The sequence below is a fragment of the Rhamphochromis longiceps genome, linkage group LG23 (genome assembly GCF_057381845.1).
Source record: "Rhamphochromis longiceps isolate RC_006_pf linkage group LG23, R_longiceps_female_GT1.1, whole genome shotgun sequence".
Lineage (NCBI taxonomy): Eukaryota > Metazoa > Chordata > Actinopteri > Cichliformes > Cichlidae > Rhamphochromis > Rhamphochromis longiceps.
Window position 1 is genome coordinate 2468885 of NC_140578.1, and position 16035 is coordinate 2484919.

Below are 16035 nucleotides of genomic sequence, written 5' to 3' on the forward strand. Positions count from 1 at the left end.
TTGTAGCTATAAACGATTTAGGTCTCCCACCATTTAAAAAAAAAAAAAAAACCCCACACACCAACAACTAAAAGTTCTGAATTGTTATCCAATTTATAACAATTTTAAGTTCATTTATGGCTGCCTATGCAGAATAAGGGAAAAAAAAAAAAAATCTGCAGTGTAATTTAATGATTTTAACATCATTTTATATTCTGGATAGGCAGATAAATTATCTGCCTCACACAGGCAAAGTAAACCTTTTTGCAATCACCCCATTCCTGACCCTGATGAACTGATTTGAGCGGGAATTGTTCTGGTGGTTCCGGTCTGCGGGATGCCATTTCTGCCTTGTGCCATGAAGAATAGAGCCCTTGTTGACCTCCTACTTGCTGCACATATTTGGGATGGCAGAGACAAGAAGCACATGCAGACAATGCAAATGCTTTTGCTGCGACAGCAAAATGTTGGAGCCCAAAGATCTGCTAAGTGAAATCAAGTTACATATCCAATAAACTGTTGTCAGAGTTTGGGGGGGGAAAAAAAAGTCAACGCTGATCATTTAAAATGGAATTTATTTGCATATTAATTAAATACAAAGTAACAAATTTTAGAAAGTCTAAAGTATAGCAATACAATTAGTTTCTTTTTTTTTTTGTAAAACTATTTACAAAAAGCATCTTCAAGTTTGATAGAAACTGTACAGTCATCTGTCCACAGTGTGTCAGGAGGACATGGGGGTCAGATAAGAAGTGAAGACAAGTGTGGTGAAAGGCCACCAGAGTGATACTGAACTAGGAGGTTGTTTGCAACATCAGTGAAGACAACATGGGTCAAAACATCTTCTCTTCATACATTGTGTTCCATAGATGGTTCCCCAATGCAAAGAAACTAACAAACCAAACAACCAAATTTGGGACCCCACCCGTTGAAGTCACTGACCACATCATCCTCCCACATTTTACATAGAAAACTAAAAACAGAAAAAGAAAGGAACAAATTATTTGGAATCTGTAGTAGTTTTATCAGGTTTACAGGGCCATACATCTTGGGCTTTTCCTTCCAGACTTCCTAGGCCTTCTTCATCTTACCCATGTAAGAGCTGCCATTCTCGTGGTGGACCGAGCCATTGGTAACCCCGTGTGATACACCATTGGCAGTACCGTTTTTCACACTGTTGCCATTCTCACAGTATTTGCCATTTGTGTGCACAGCTGTGCTGTTCTGACACTGTTTCGGCAGTCGCTTGCCCTTAATGTAAGCCTGGAACCAGAAGTTGGAGAACAGAACAAAGAAGAAGGTACCATAAATCCAGATGAGGTGGAGGATCACAGGGAACTGGTAATCACAGCTGCTCATGAAGTAATACTGGGTAGCATGGAGAGATACCAGCACAAACTGGATCTATTGAGAAGAAAAATGAGAAATTAGCCAAATACACAATAAAAATGTGCTCTACTGGTAACACCACTGAGTCAGTATAGGCTATACGTACCAACTGAATTGCAGTCATGTATTTCTTCCACCACAAAAATTTCTGGAAGCGAGGTCCAGCAGCAGAAAGGCCATAGTAGAAATACATAACAACGTGGACGGAAGAGTTTACCATGGCATGGAAAGATCCCATTCCACCTGAAGTGATAACCACAAACATCAGACCGAATTCCCTTGGTTAATCATTTTCATATCGATAGTCAGGTCATCTGCACAAAGCTTCTTGAAAGGCTTTAAAAAGACCATCTTATCTTCAAGATTGGTATGCAGGATGAGCTAACTACATAACACTTCCGCAATGCTCCCCCTCCCTCCTCCATTAACCATTGACAACTTAAGGTTATGTACTTACCTGGAGCATACGCAACTCCCCACCACCAGGTCCAGGGCATGAAGGAATGGTGGAAGATGTGTAGGAAGGTAATCTGGCCGTGCTTTTTCCTCAACACAAAGAAGATCTAACAGAGGGGATTCTGGTCAGAACACCGTTTACTAAAACTGAACATTAAGGCACATTTTATAAACCATGGCATCAGAATATGCGAACTTACTGTGTCCATCAGCTCAATAATCTTGGAGAACCAGAACAGCCACGCCACTTGGACCATCTAACAATGAGAGACTTTTTAGTTTGTGACTCAGTGGAAGGAAAGTCAGTTTTTATATTCATCGTCTTTAATAATAGTAATTGTTATAGAGTTAGGGCGACTTACTCGTAGTGCTTGAGGACTGTTAGAGGTATCAACTGCATCACATCTCCAAGTATACGTTGTGGCCCACCCAGACATCAAAAACTGCAAATAAAAACACAAGTTTATCAGGACTTTATCTTTGCTGAGGGCATTGATCCTTACAGATGCAGGTTCAACCAAATGAATATATCCAACAATATCCATTGAGGAAAGCAGTCTTGAATAAATGATGAAATGCTAACAATGTGCATTAACTTTATTCTTTTAATATTTTAAATGCTAGATAACAGATTCTTACTTCATATACGATGAATATTGACAAGGCCACAAGCAAGAAGTTGTAAACTATCATAGGCTCCTTGAGCTGGAAAGGTTTGCGATTGGCCATTAAGCGAGGTCCAAGGTACAGTACAAAGAACAGATAGCCCAGCAGTATTGTCGTCATGGTTATGGGACTCTGCATCAGAGGATAATCGGTGATCCGTGGATCTAGAGCGGGAAAGGGGAAATGTATTTAGACAAACAAACACAAGTCTGTATTTTCTCAGTGTTTAAAAACAAAAAAACTAAACCTACCAAGTCCTGACAGAAGGAAATCATAGATATCCTTGGCATGTGAGCCCATCTCCTGAATCTCCTGAAGCATATTGGCTCTTGTATTGTTATGACCCAATTATCTGCAAACAAATACACAAAAAGCTCATTGTTAGTTTTAGCTGAAAGGAAAACACTGCAACAATCCTTCCAGAGCTCCATGAGAATATCCCAAGGGCTGAAATTTGACTCAAAGCAGAACAGCATTTGTTTTAAACGGTGTCAAAAACACAAAGGTTCAAGGTCAAACCTGTCATGCCGGGATCATTTTTCCTGTTCAAACAGAACCCTGAACAGATAATTTTTAAACAGTTACATTTCTAGAGAAATTAAAACATGCAAAATTATTTTCTAAAGAAAAAAATACAACCCCCCCTCCCTCTGTCTTGCCGGTGTCCTCAGGGAGGCGCATTCTTACATTTCCTGATTCAGCAGGTCTGAAACGCAGTTACTGGAGCAGAGAGCTCATCCCTCACCAAACAAACACTCCCAACAGAAATTCCCAAGATGCTTTGCCCTGGTTCGAACCACTCATCAGACATGGCCTGATATCTGAGAGGAGGTGCTACAAGGAACTGAGGGCATCCCTCATCCCACACTGAGGGTGGCTGTTTGTGTACAAGAGCCAGGCCACGAGTTAAGGCACAATACTGCCTCCACCAATAAACCCAGCAGTTTAAGTTTCTGGTCACTGAACCCATTAAACTGACGACTGCTCCTTCTTGTGACATGGCAGTTTTATAGAGACCACTAAAAGCAGTCGGCACACAAGAAAACTGCTCTGCTTTCAAAACTGGACATTTTCTGATGTTTAAAGCAGATTTCAAATGTAAACCACAAAACATATTTATACGCAGGGTGCGGTCAGCACAAGCCACACTGGGCCCAGAGGATGCATTGTTTGATACGAGTCTACAATGCTCTTTCACTGCCAAAAAGTACAGCGCTCCTAAAGTCAATACAATTAAAAGCTAATAATTTAAGCCTGAGGAATGAAGGTCAGGTGACCCGAGCTCACACGGGTGCCTAGAGGGGCAAAGAAAAGTACATGTGGATTCAGGTTATGCATTTTGTGAACAATGAGCTAGATCGATTTGATAGGCAGGAAATCCATTTTTTTAAAGTTAGAAATCAGATTGGGGAATTTGTGCAAAAGTGCAAAAGTCATTTTCTCTTCTGTTTTTCCCCCCAATGGGATTTCAGTCAGAAACCAAGTCGAAGTGAAAACAGAAGAGAAAGTGACTGTTGCACAATCCAAAAGTCAAATGCATTTCAAACAGTTTGTGATAAACTTTAATATTTCAAGCAATATTAAAGTTAAAAATAATTGAAGCATCACAGGATTAGTGTCTTGTGTCAAACTCATCCTCCTTCCTCGTCGCTTTGTACATTCAAGAAATTGTTAACCTAAGCACTGTGTCAACACCACTGTTTTTATAGTTGTTAAGCTTCCAAATTTACTGCAGCATTCCAGACCACTTCTTGTGATAGCCACATCGCTTCCTTCCAACGACATTTTGAAACCAAAGAGCTGTTTATTTGTGACATGAAAATTCGAGTATGACAATCAGTGTATTTCAGACGCCTCTTACACAAAGGTTTGTTTTTTTTGAATTGACGGATGAGGCCTTTGGTCAGGCACCTTACATTTCAACAAGAGTATCATCATGTCTGTTGTACAGAGTCTTGTTCTGAGGGAAAATGCTGATAAGTTAAATTGATCACATTATGGTTTAGCAAGTGATGCTTTTCATAAAAATAATAATACAGCATCACCACTGTTAAAAAGTGCAGGTTTAAGGAAATCCCACCACAACAAGATGAAAGTAATCCAAAAAATATCCCATTTTCAAATATGAACAGGCAACATGTGACTGCCTAGAAAGGGTACTTAGAATAAATCTGACTGTGCAAGTCAGAAGGATAGTCTTGTGATTCATGACAAAACAACCAAGAATGAATATTTTTGTGTTCTCAGGACAGGATGCCCCCCCGCCCATTTCTCCATGAGAGAAACTAGAATTATTACCACCAATAATGTTTGTCTAACAGCAGTCAGTTTGCCTCACCTGGATAATAAAGTATCATTTATTGCACCCAGTTATCAATTAACCGACACATGACGCCACCCAACTGTCCACCAGTTAAACATCAGCATCACCACAGGATTTGGACTAGCAGTACACTGAAGCCCGACCAGTCGCCACTTTTCATCTCTTATCAGTAATTCCACAGGTCAACACCAACTTCCTCTTATAGTTGAGAGGGGTCCAGAAAAAAAAAAAAGTTAGATTCCAATGATGTAATGCAAGCTGGCATGTGGCCATTGAAGGCCCTTTCTACTTTGAATAGAAATCATTAAAAGCTTTTTAGAATTCCAATTTACACTTTGAGTGAAGTCCTAAAAGACCAGTCCCACTACAACCACCTATCCATTACTAAATGACCTTGACTTAAATGGTGTGGCTGGTTCGCAGCAGAGATACAGTGAAAAAGGAGGGGAAACATTTTCTTAAGAGAGCCATGTCAATGAATCATAGGGATGGAAAAAGGGAGCTCACGAGTTAAGAGTTAATGATGAACAAACTGGAGCAGCAGAGATGATGGGAAAAAAAAAAAAAAAAAAAAATTCAGGAGATGGGGGAGGGGGAGCAAACCAGGAACCCATTTGTTAAGCATACAGTCAATTATCTTATAACAACAGTGACAAAAAGCAGCCTGACCGAAAGGAACCAAAACCTTTGAGTACAGAAGCTTAAAACAACCTTGAACTGCTCGAAGTGTTGACAGACTCCACACACAAGTTAGTTCACCTTTAACATAACATTGAGCAACTTACCCTTGCTGAGACAAAAAATTTCCACTTAAAAAGCTGAAGTGGACTCCTCTTGCACAGCACGATAAAGCCTAAGTGTAAAGTACAAGGGCAGACGGCAGCAGCAGAGAAGTGACAGAAAGAGATGGGATTGAGAAAGTAAACTGACAAAGTGTGACTGGTACAGCGGTCTTCCAAAACTCCACCCTCCCTGACTCATACAGTGGATGAATAACTAGTTCACACAAGGAGAGGGAGGGAAAGAGGCTGAGCCTGAACGAGAGCGAGCGAGGGAAGAGAGTGGCTGCTCTGTGTAACCCAGAGAGAGAGAGAGAGAGAGAGAACTACTGAGGTGAGAGATTACCTCCGTTTAAATCCCACACTACCTTGATGTATGTATTCTGTGACCGCCCCCAGGTTTCACCAAGCTGCCGTCAAAACCCACCCACCCACTCGCCTACCCCCTCCTTACTTTGCTCTCCTTGTCACACCCTTCACTCACTTGAAACACCAGAAACCCTACGCTGGAGTCACCCTGTACGGCTCCTCTCAGGGGTGGGCTGATAATATTATTCACAGGGAGCGGGCGAGAAATCAGTAGAGACTCTGTTATCATGAAGGGAGCCATTGTTACGCCTTTACTGGTCCTCGGCCTGGCCAACACCCATAAAGCAAAACTAGCCTCCATTTCTTCTCCTGCACTGCTGGACAATCCACGGCATGAGTAAAATGCCTCAATAAGGCAGACTAGCCTCCTCCTATAGTTTGTGTTTGTCCTGTATTGTCCAACTGGAAATACAGCTTCATTAGGTACACATGCAAGTCCAGTTTAAAAGGAAAAATCCAAGAAGCCTCTCCTGGTGGCCTCATGGAAAAAGTGAAAAAAGGTGTTGGATAAATTTAAACTACAAGGCAAGATAAGAGAGCTATAAAGATGTTTGCTCAGGGTTGGATAGCAAAGCAAAAGGAAGATGAAATTAATTGCTGCAATGGGAAGAAGTGACTCATATGGCAATGCTTAAAATTCTTTAGTGTTGTGAAAGGAGGTTTTGCTTTCAGTAGGAAACTTCTTATCCTGATCCCACTGCCACACCCAGCCATGCTTAAGGAGAAACAAAAAATGTGTAGTACGAGTTACACCACATGCTTTTGCACATTACACCTTTGGCATCCAAGGAGTTTTTGGCCTTTCCCAAACACCAAGACTGCGATTGATTCATTTAAAAAAAAAGAAAAAAAGAAAGTTTAAGTATTATAAATGTAATTTAATCTTATTACATGGTCAAAAAAATGAAAGGAAAACACATCTAACATCTATAAGATAAGACACACTCATTTGTCCCTTAAAGGCACATCTAGAGCTTCCAGGAAAAACCCGGTTATGGATCATTTCAGCCTTGGCAAAACAGATTTTGTACACGCTAAAGTTCAATAGGACAGAAACACTGGGATCTAATAAACATTAGTTGTAAGTAACAAAAAGTGGGTTTGAGTTTTAGTCAAAACTACAAGCAATCATTATTTAAAAAAAAAAAAAAAAAAGAAAGAAAAAAAAGTTTTTAAAATTCCACACATTTATTATCAGTCTACTAGACAGCTTTGTATAAAGAACACACACACACACACACACACACACACACACACACACACACACACACACACACACACACACACACCTACCTACCTTTGTTTAAAGAGGCCGATAAGGACACAGAAACAAGAGCCCATAAAATGCCTGTAGCACTGATAAAAATAGTGGCTTTGACAGATAATAGTTGAACAAGCATGACACAAATGAGCTTATAGTGGAAAAGGCCCCGTTTAGTGAGACAGTATCCGACCCAGCCAGCTTCGCCTGTTGTTCTGGCCCTGGGGGCAACATGGGGGAGTGAAGGTAGCACTCCAGTGCATTTCAGCCCTTCCTCCAAATACCAAAACACACCTGACAACAAAAACGAGATCAGCTGCAGTTTGAGGTGCTGACAAAGCCCTTTCAAATATGACAGTCATGCTCCTCAGTGAAACCAGTAACCCTTTTTGTTCCCATTGAACAAAATACAGAATATGACAGAAGCGGAAGTGCCACAAACGGTGGTTTCCAAGATCAGCCACTTTACTCCCGTACTGATAAACGTGACGCTGAGAACAGTTTTGATGTTTATCTCACTTCCACTCAGACCATTATCTGCATATGACTGACAGATAAATATTCAGTGTATTTTGGTTTGATCTAAGGGAAAGTTAAAGCAACATCTTGATAAAACCTGTATTTTTATTTTTTTAAATCAAAAGTTGCTTGACAGACGTCAGATGTCAAACTGCGTGAAAACCTTCCAAGTACAAGCATGTACATGCTTTCAGACACATAAGCTGGTAATATTGCACACATCACACGTTGTGTTAACCTCAGTGTCAGACACACACCAAAAGCCCATTTTACACGGTAAAATCAATTCACTTGAAAGGTGTACACCTTCAACTGTTGACACTGATGCAAACTTTATATTTACCAATAGCTCAGAATTAAACTGTAGAATCTCAGTAGATTGAGATGTAAAGAGCACAGTGAGCAAACTGTGTGCTGCAAATGCTTTAAGCAGGAAGCACAAGTCTCCCAGAATTTCCACTAGAATGTCACAAAGTGGTGTGACAAATCAGGCTCTCCCGCCAGGGTAAAAATAACTGGTCAAATTACATAAAGCAAAAACGTCCATTACTCTATAGAGTGTATGAACGTCACCTCTGAAGGCATGCTACTGGAAATTTTTAAACAATTGTTTAACACAAACTGCATTCCTGAGAGTCTGCAGTCTCGCCCCAGGTAGAAAGTCCTAAAGGCAGCAACATCAAAAACCTGACAGCACACTGACTGGCTACATAAGTCAGCTAAATTAACGTGAACCTCACGTGGCAAAACGCCGACACACATTCCAGTCAAGCCAGCTGGATGACAGACGCCAGAGAAAACAAAAAAAGGTATTAGTAGTATGTTCATGTCCTCAGGGACAGAACTGTCACCTGGGACCACAATCTTCAGGCTGACTGCATTTTATACAATTTTATCTGAAGTTGATAACTGTAATCATGGCTGTATAAGCTGGTTTCATTCAACCAAACCCCAACTTGCTTTGCAGCTTCGTCATCCTGACACACTGAGAGCACATGTACCTCTTGGACAGGTATGTGCTCTCACATACTTGCAAAAAACGAGACGACCGTTTAGGGGCAGCGAGGCTGAGAAAGTGTGCGAATGTGAAAGTATCTGGATGAACACCTGAGTGCACGTGTCAAATTTAAAAACTTGTCGTAGTGTATATTACATTACAGTAATGCTATTGAAAGAATGCTCAGCAATTATGTAAATATTTAGGTTTTTTCCATGCATGCTTAAGTTAATCATTTTGTTTTTATTTTCCTAAGATGTGGTCTAAGAATTTTACTCTTATATAAGCCTAATGAAAAAAAAATATTATGAATATACTCCCCCACCAACAGACTCTGAAGATTCAATCTATAGAGCAAGGAACAAAAACCTCAGCATTTACTCTGCAGGCTTTGATTGCTGGCAAAAATACACAGACTGCTGACATAATACAAGTTGCATAATCTGGTTTTATTCTGGATTAAATATCCTTTGTCTAAAGAACCTTTGTCATGAACTTGTGTGATATTGGAACAGTGACTAGTCAAAATCCTCAGATTTGAATGCAGATTAGCATATTATCAAGCAGCCATAGCAGATTTTACATATGATAAGACTGAAAACATGCTTTAGTCTCACCAAGTGACATGTTTTATAAAATGCAAAACAACAACCAAATGCTGAAGTTGTAGAAACCACTACTCCCCAGTACAGGAATGTTGCTGAACTCGTCTCAGGACTGGCATGTTCACGCCCCCCCTCAATTGTATTTGGGTGTGTATGGTATTGGGGGGGCTGCATCTCCCCTACCTGCCGTCTGGACGTTCAACACTGCTCCTATTCTCTTAAAGCACCTCCCTCCTTCCTTCTGTCAGAGTACAGGTCTCAGATTTCTGAAACTTTCCATAGCTGTTAGTCCACTGCACCTCTGCGAACCCACCTGACTTCATGGTGAGTGAGTGCGTGAGAGAGAAATGGGGGGGGGGGGGGGGGGTAACCAAAACAACCCCACTGCACTTTAGCACGTACAGGAAGCATGAAGTAAATTTGCATGGTGCAATCATTTAATCTGTGGTCATGCATAAAGGAATTATTTGGAAAAAAAAAACTTTAATAACATAAACAAGCGAAGCTGGAGGATGCATATGAGTTTTATTTTCTTAGGACTGAGACTTTAAACCAGACATTAGAGTCATTAGTAATATGAAAAGTTGGGCGTGTTTCCTCATTCAGCTATTATAACACAGGAACTTGACTCTTCAGATTAGTAATAAGCCATCTAAACAATTTAAGAGACAAAGCCAAACGTGAGCACACTGTAATGTCTGCAATAATCCCTCATTAAAAACAGAAGTGAATATGCAAGTCAGTTTACAGCACCTAAAAACTCAGACTTGATATTGAAACATACAAGAACCAACAGACTTAAAAACTCCTTTGTCCCACACGCCATCAAACTGTTTAACTCCTCTCTGGAGGGGAAACAGGAGGACAAAGGAGGGGGGAACAACTAGGTTGTAGTGCCTCTTCACTTCACTGTGCAATACTTTTTGTTAATAGTCAACGGTGCAATAGACTTCAATACTTGAAATGTGCAATTCCCTTGTATTCTTATTCCTATTTATCCCTTTTGTATATTTTATTTATATAAGTCTCTGTGTGTGTGTGTGTGTGTGTATATATATATATATATATAAAAATAAAATTCTGCTCACGTTCTGCAAGTCTGTCGGTGCTGTGCTCCGGGGGATTAATAAAATTTTATCTTATATGTTGAGACTGGGCAAGACTTTAACATGAGTGAATGAGACTTTGTGTCTGTCTGGATACCTGCAGAACGTAGGAACCTAGGCTTGCACACATCCACACACACACACACATACACTTAAACTCTTAAGGGCAACCCTCCCCCAACAAAACAAAGGGTTCAAGTATTACTAATCAGTCTGTCAGTTTTTAATTTACAGTATTTGTATCATTTGACCTTTGGCACACATTTCCATAAAACGATACAAGCGAATGGAAAATTGATTTCCATTTAGCCACCGTAACTAAACATGCTGGTCAAAACACAGAACCAGTCATAGCATACTGGAGGACATAAAATCAGTACTTTACTTCCTCTTCTTGGAATTGAAGAATTTAAATTACAACATAGGAATTCAAATATTAGATGCTTATACAGACTGAAGTGCACATCAAACGTTGAGCTTTAATTACTTCTAGTCCAACTAGATCAACTGTTTAGATCTGCTCACTTAAAAGGCCTCAAACTGAAACCCATACTGTCTACTGCTGCCGTTCATGCGCATTATGGCCACACCCCAAACAAAAGAGATAACAGTTAATTGACAACGTCACACTTCTTCCCCTCGACAAAGTTCCCTATCAGCATGTGAGCACTTAAGTGACATTCAGACATTTGGCTAAATGAAATGCTGAATATCAGGTACAGTAGCTTCTCCACCCGAATGGAGAAACATGAAATGAGCCTTCTAAAATACTTGTTTATAGACATCAGAGGTCAAATTTACTGCAGGTTCCTTGAACGTGCAACTTACTCCCAATTGGAGAATTTTCCAAGGAAGTTGTTTTAGAACAAGTCGGTCCATAAATAGAGACTATGAAGGCATTTGTCTAAATAAGCAGGAGTTCAGAGAGTTTCTGGAAAACATTTAAAGAGCCAATAGAAGCCTTAAGTTAACTGACAGCAGTCAGATCTGCCAAGTTCACACACAGAGTTTAAAAAAAAAAAAAAAATCATGTCAGGGCAGATCTTAAAAATGTCAGTGAACTAACCCAGTTGGGGAAGCAACCTTAAAATCCTGCTTCCCCATTTAAAAACCCCCCCCAAAAAACAGGTTTTAACATGAGGTGAAGTAAAATGACACATCCCCCACTACACATGCGAGGTGTGGTTGCACCACCACCACCACACTCGGCACTGCTGGATAGAAGCATAGTCAGAAACACACCGTTTAAAAAGACCCAGTGTCATTTCTACTGGTTGAAGATTATATTTGAAACTAGAGCTGGACGATATATCGAGTTTTTAAAAAATATCGATATATTTTTATACGAGATATAAGATGTGACAATATCCTTTATATCGATATAGTCTATGTGGAGCCGCAAGTTTGCCTCTCTTTCGTCCACTTTCGTCTTTACGCAACGTTACTCGGCCTCCCCTCCTCCCCCATCGCTTCACCTGCAGGAAGCGACAAGATGGACACGGCAAATCTCCGTTAACGAGTTACTGCGCATTGCCCCGTGCGTGGGGCTGGACGGCGTCAACGTGTTAGCTAGCTAACCACGCTAACGAGCTAACCACGCTAACGCCATGCAGCCCAGAGGTGCTGCACGGACTAAAATCCTTTCATTTTCTCAAAAGTTGACAGCGCGCCTTATGTATGAATTCTGGTTGTGCTTGATGACCGCGAACCGATTTTATGTGGAACACGGCGCTCAGCAATCTGTCAAAAAACGTTTTAGTACGACTTTGGTAAGCTACGGAGCTGCACCGCTTGATGGATTGTCGGAGCATTACGGCTGAGCCTCGCGGAGTGATACGTACTGTGCTTCAACGTAATATTACCCTACTGTGTATAAGGACCATAAATGGCACCTGTTAAGAGACGTGGTTGCGAAGCGGATTTCAAACTCCAGGCTGTCAGTCACGCAGTAAAACTTGGGAACAGAGCAGCTGTGAAATCTGTCTGTCTTTGTTATTATGCTCAGCATCTTTTAGTTTACATTTTGACTGCACAATTGTGAGCTTTTTGTTATGCACAAAAACAACATTGTTTTCTTTTATTTATGGAGCATTATTATTTAATAAATGCTCATAATTTATTTTTGAGTAAATTTTATGTACATCTGTTCTATGTTAATAAAAGTGCCTGTGTGACATCTGGGACACAGCTTTGACTAAGAACTCTCTTTTTGTTCTTACTTTATGGCTTTAAAAAAAATATATCGAGATATATATCTTATATCGCCATCCAGCTAAAAAATATCGAGATATGAATTTTGGGTCATATCGCCCAGCCCTATTTGAAACTACCCAAGGCCATCGGAGAAGGTGTTGACATTTGAAGGTGAAGTGATAAGAGTATGATGCTGAACTGTTAACAGCCACAGCACTGCTGTAGTGTTTACATTGCTATCAGAGATATGGGTGGGCTGGTTGACCTTGAGGTTTTTTGTCTAAGTCACACAATTGTTTGTTGACATTGTAAACATTTGTCGTAACTTTCAGTTAGTAGCCCATAATCTATCTTGGCACACAATTTGGAAACCATCAAAGGCTACTTTCACAGGGACATAACTGGGGGGAGGGGGGCATTTAAACACATTCATGAACTAATCAAAACTGTACAAAGCTTAAATTGTTTAACCAAACTACTTCTTGCATCGGTGTAATCTCTCCAGCTAAACAGTGGAAAATTGTGGCAATTCAAATAATGCAGAGGCTGCAGAGACTGTGGGCAATCAAATGCATAGCAATGCCATTAAATCTCTAGCATGGCATCTCTTTCTTCTATAGTCAGACTTTCCATACATTAAATGCACTTATGGATGTTAACATTACACAATAATAAGTTACACTAATTAAAAATACATGCACACGCCTACTCTTTGTCAATCACATGTTACATAACAGATGTGATGTTTGATGTAGTTCTCTGCCTCGCCACTATAAGAGATCACACAGCATTTAGTGGAGAATCTAAATTTTGCTAGTGGTGTGAAAGTTGTTTTTAGTTGTTGTTGTTTTGCCCCTTCATATATGCAACAACTTGACTTTGTAACCATGTTTCACCTGACAGATTAGCTAAAGGCGAGTATGTTTCTGAGCTGGAGGAAGCTGAGTGTGCGCTTCTGCGTCGCTCTGGCTTAGCGTTAACCGTTAGAAACCGTTGTGACATTTGACCAGCAGGTAAACTATATTTCACTTCTCGCGGAAGCACATTTGGAGCTTGCAGTATGCACATTAATATGCTGTCTTTATTGCCTCCCTTTAGATGCATGACAGCTACAAAATGGCAAATGACATCAAAACCCTTCAAAGTGCAGAACAACAATAGGTGCACAGGCGATACAATTAGTCCAGTCAACACCGGATATCTGTCAACACCGGATATCTGGTTAGGGGGTAACGCCTAACTTTGAGGGTTTTTGTTTTTTTCTTTAAAAAAATTTGAAAAAAGAAGATTATATACACAAAAATTCTAGTTTTTTTTTTTTTTTTTTTTTTACTTTACTGTAGGCGTAAGAAAAAAAAGAGCCTTTAAAGACAAACAACAAAAGAAAGCTTTGAATTTGACATTGTTTAAATTGACATCTGGCCCCCTCCCCTGAGGGAGGAAAAAAAACTGCAGCACCTTAAAGTAACTCCCTGAGTCAACATTTAACTCACTGTTAAACAGTCTGACAACAATGTCCAAAAGCTACTCACTTTTACTGAAGTAAACCTGTGGAGTCTGTCGAATGAATGCTGGAGAAAAGACGCAAAGCGTGGCTTTAGTTAGCGGTGCTTCCTCTTCCTCTCGGCTTAAATCTTCCTCCTGACCCAACCCTTTGATGGAGGCGGAAAAAGGTGGAGTCATCTCTACACTGGCGTGAGCTAGTCGCTTAATATGGACGTAATCATCTCAGTGTATCAAATGTCATTTCGTCTCCATTCCGCGGTCACTCACAGATGTTTCATTGTAACAGTTTGTAATGTAAATTCTGTAGAGTTTCGAGCTCATTTTCTGCTCTTTGTAACTACTACTGGTTACAATTGTAAAAAAAAAAACGACTGACACACAGAAATGACTTTGAGTTTGGTTCCTCTCATATGTGAATAAAAGTATGCAGAGTATAGGTAAGTTGCCATATCTTTAGAGAAAAACTAAAATACAATTAGTAAGTAAAATAGTAAGTAAGTAAAATTTATTTATATAGCACATTTCACAGATAAAAATCACAAAGTGCTTTACAATAAGATCAGACATACAAGTTAAAATTAATTAAATTAATTAAAATTGTATAAAAATGTCTTCAGCTGCTTTTTAAAGGAGTCAGTAGAGTCTAGACAGCGTAAAGACAACGGCAGAGAGTTCCACAGCCTAGGTGCCAGTGCCTGAAAAGCTTGATCCCCACGTGTTTTAAACCCGGTACGTGGGACCACCAGTAGCCTCTGACTTGAAGACCTAAGTGCTCGGGATGAAGCATGAGGTTTCAACAGGTCAGAGATATACTGGGGAGCTTCACCGTGCAGAGCTCTAAAAGTTACAACTAAAATTTTAAAATGAACCCTAAAATTTACAGGCAACCAATGAAGAGAAGCCAGAACTGGAGTAATGTGTGACCTCTTGTTTGTACCAGTTAAAAGTCTTGCCGCTGCATTCTGTACAGACTGAAGGCGATCCAGAGCTGATTTGTTGAGACACGTAAAAAGACCGTTACAATAATCCAAACGAGAAGAGATAAAAGCATGAATCATCATCTCAAGTTCTGCCTTTGACACCAGTAGCCTGAGTTTAGAAATGTTTCTTAGATGATAAAAACAGTTCCGGACAAGTTGTTTAGAGTGTTTCTCAAGAGACATCGAACTGTCAAATATAACACCTAAGTTTCTGGGACTCGACTGAAATGAAGGGTCTAAAAAACTGATATGCTGCCTAATTTCTGAGAGCATGTGATCAGGTGCAATAATCAAAGTTTCTGTTTTATCTGCATTTAACTGAAGGAAACTGTCATTTAACCATTGTTTGATTTCTGACAGACAATTATTTAAACAAGACAATTTATACAACTCAGAAGCTTTGAAAGAACAGTACAACTGAATGTCATCAGCATAGACATGATAAGAAATATTATTGTAACGCCTGATAATGTGGCCTAGAGGGAGGATATACAGCAAAAAGAGAATAGGACCTAAAACAGATCCTTGAGGTGCCCCAGAAGACAGAACTGATGTTTCCGACAGCACGTGATTTATACAGACAGTAAAGGATCTCTCAGATAGATACGACATAAACCATTTTAAAACAACACCAGTAATCCCAAACAAGTCCTTCAGCCTATTTATCATGATGCTGTGATCAACAGTATCAAAAGCAGAGCTGAGATCCAACATAACCAGAACAGTGTACTCTCCAGAGTCTGCTGCCATCAGAATGTCACTAGACACTTTAAGCAAAGCGGTTTCAGTGGAGTGCAATTTGCGGAAACCAGACTGGAAAATGTCCAGAACATTGTTCTTTTCCAAAAAGTTGTTAAGTTGTTCTGCAACTGTTTTTTCCAAGATCTTTGACACCAATGGTAGTTTT

The 16035-nt window shown here is 40.0% G+C and overlaps 1 protein-coding gene across 2 annotated transcripts; it reads right to left on the reverse strand.

Moving 5' to 3' along the window:
- Nucleotides 1-536: 536 nt before the first annotated feature.
- Nucleotides 537-14315, reverse strand: elovl1b (ELOVL fatty acid elongase 1b). 2 transcript variants are annotated; one of them, XM_085397877.1, is made up of 8 exons: nt 14175-14315; nt 2742-2842; nt 2464-2654; nt 2187-2267; nt 2025-2081; nt 1826-1931; nt 1475-1611; nt 537-1383 (listed from the first exon to the last, which is right to left on the reverse strand). In XM_085397877.1, the coding sequence occupies exons 2-8, from the start codon at nt 2809-2811 to the stop codon at nt 1051-1053; spliced, it is 975 nt and encodes a 324-aa protein (XP_085254003.1). In that variant the 5' UTR covers nt 2812-2842; nt 14175-14315; the 3' UTR covers nt 537-1050. The 2 variants fall into 2 exon arrangements, with proteins under 2 accessions (XP_085254003.1, XP_085254004.1); XM_085397878.1 differs by lacking the exon at nt 14175-14315 and adding an exon at nt 5599-5911.
- Between the last annotated feature and the right edge of the window lie 1720 nt (nt 14316-16035).

Excerpts from the sequence above, each read along its gene's own strand:
- elovl1b (XM_085397877.1), bottom strand. The coding sequence starts at position 2,811 with ATGCTTCAGGAGATTCAGGAGATGGGCTCACATGCCAAGGATATCTAT. Across the intron at positions 2,082-2,186 it reads ACAGTCCTCAAGCACTACGA|ATGGTCCAAGTGGCGTGGCT; the intron begins GTAAGTCGCCCT and ends TCTCATTGTTAG. Across the intron at positions 1,932-2,024 it reads TTATTGAGCTGATGGACACA|ATCTTCTTTGTGTTGAGGAA; the intron begins GTAAGTTCGCAT and ends CCCCTCTGTTAG.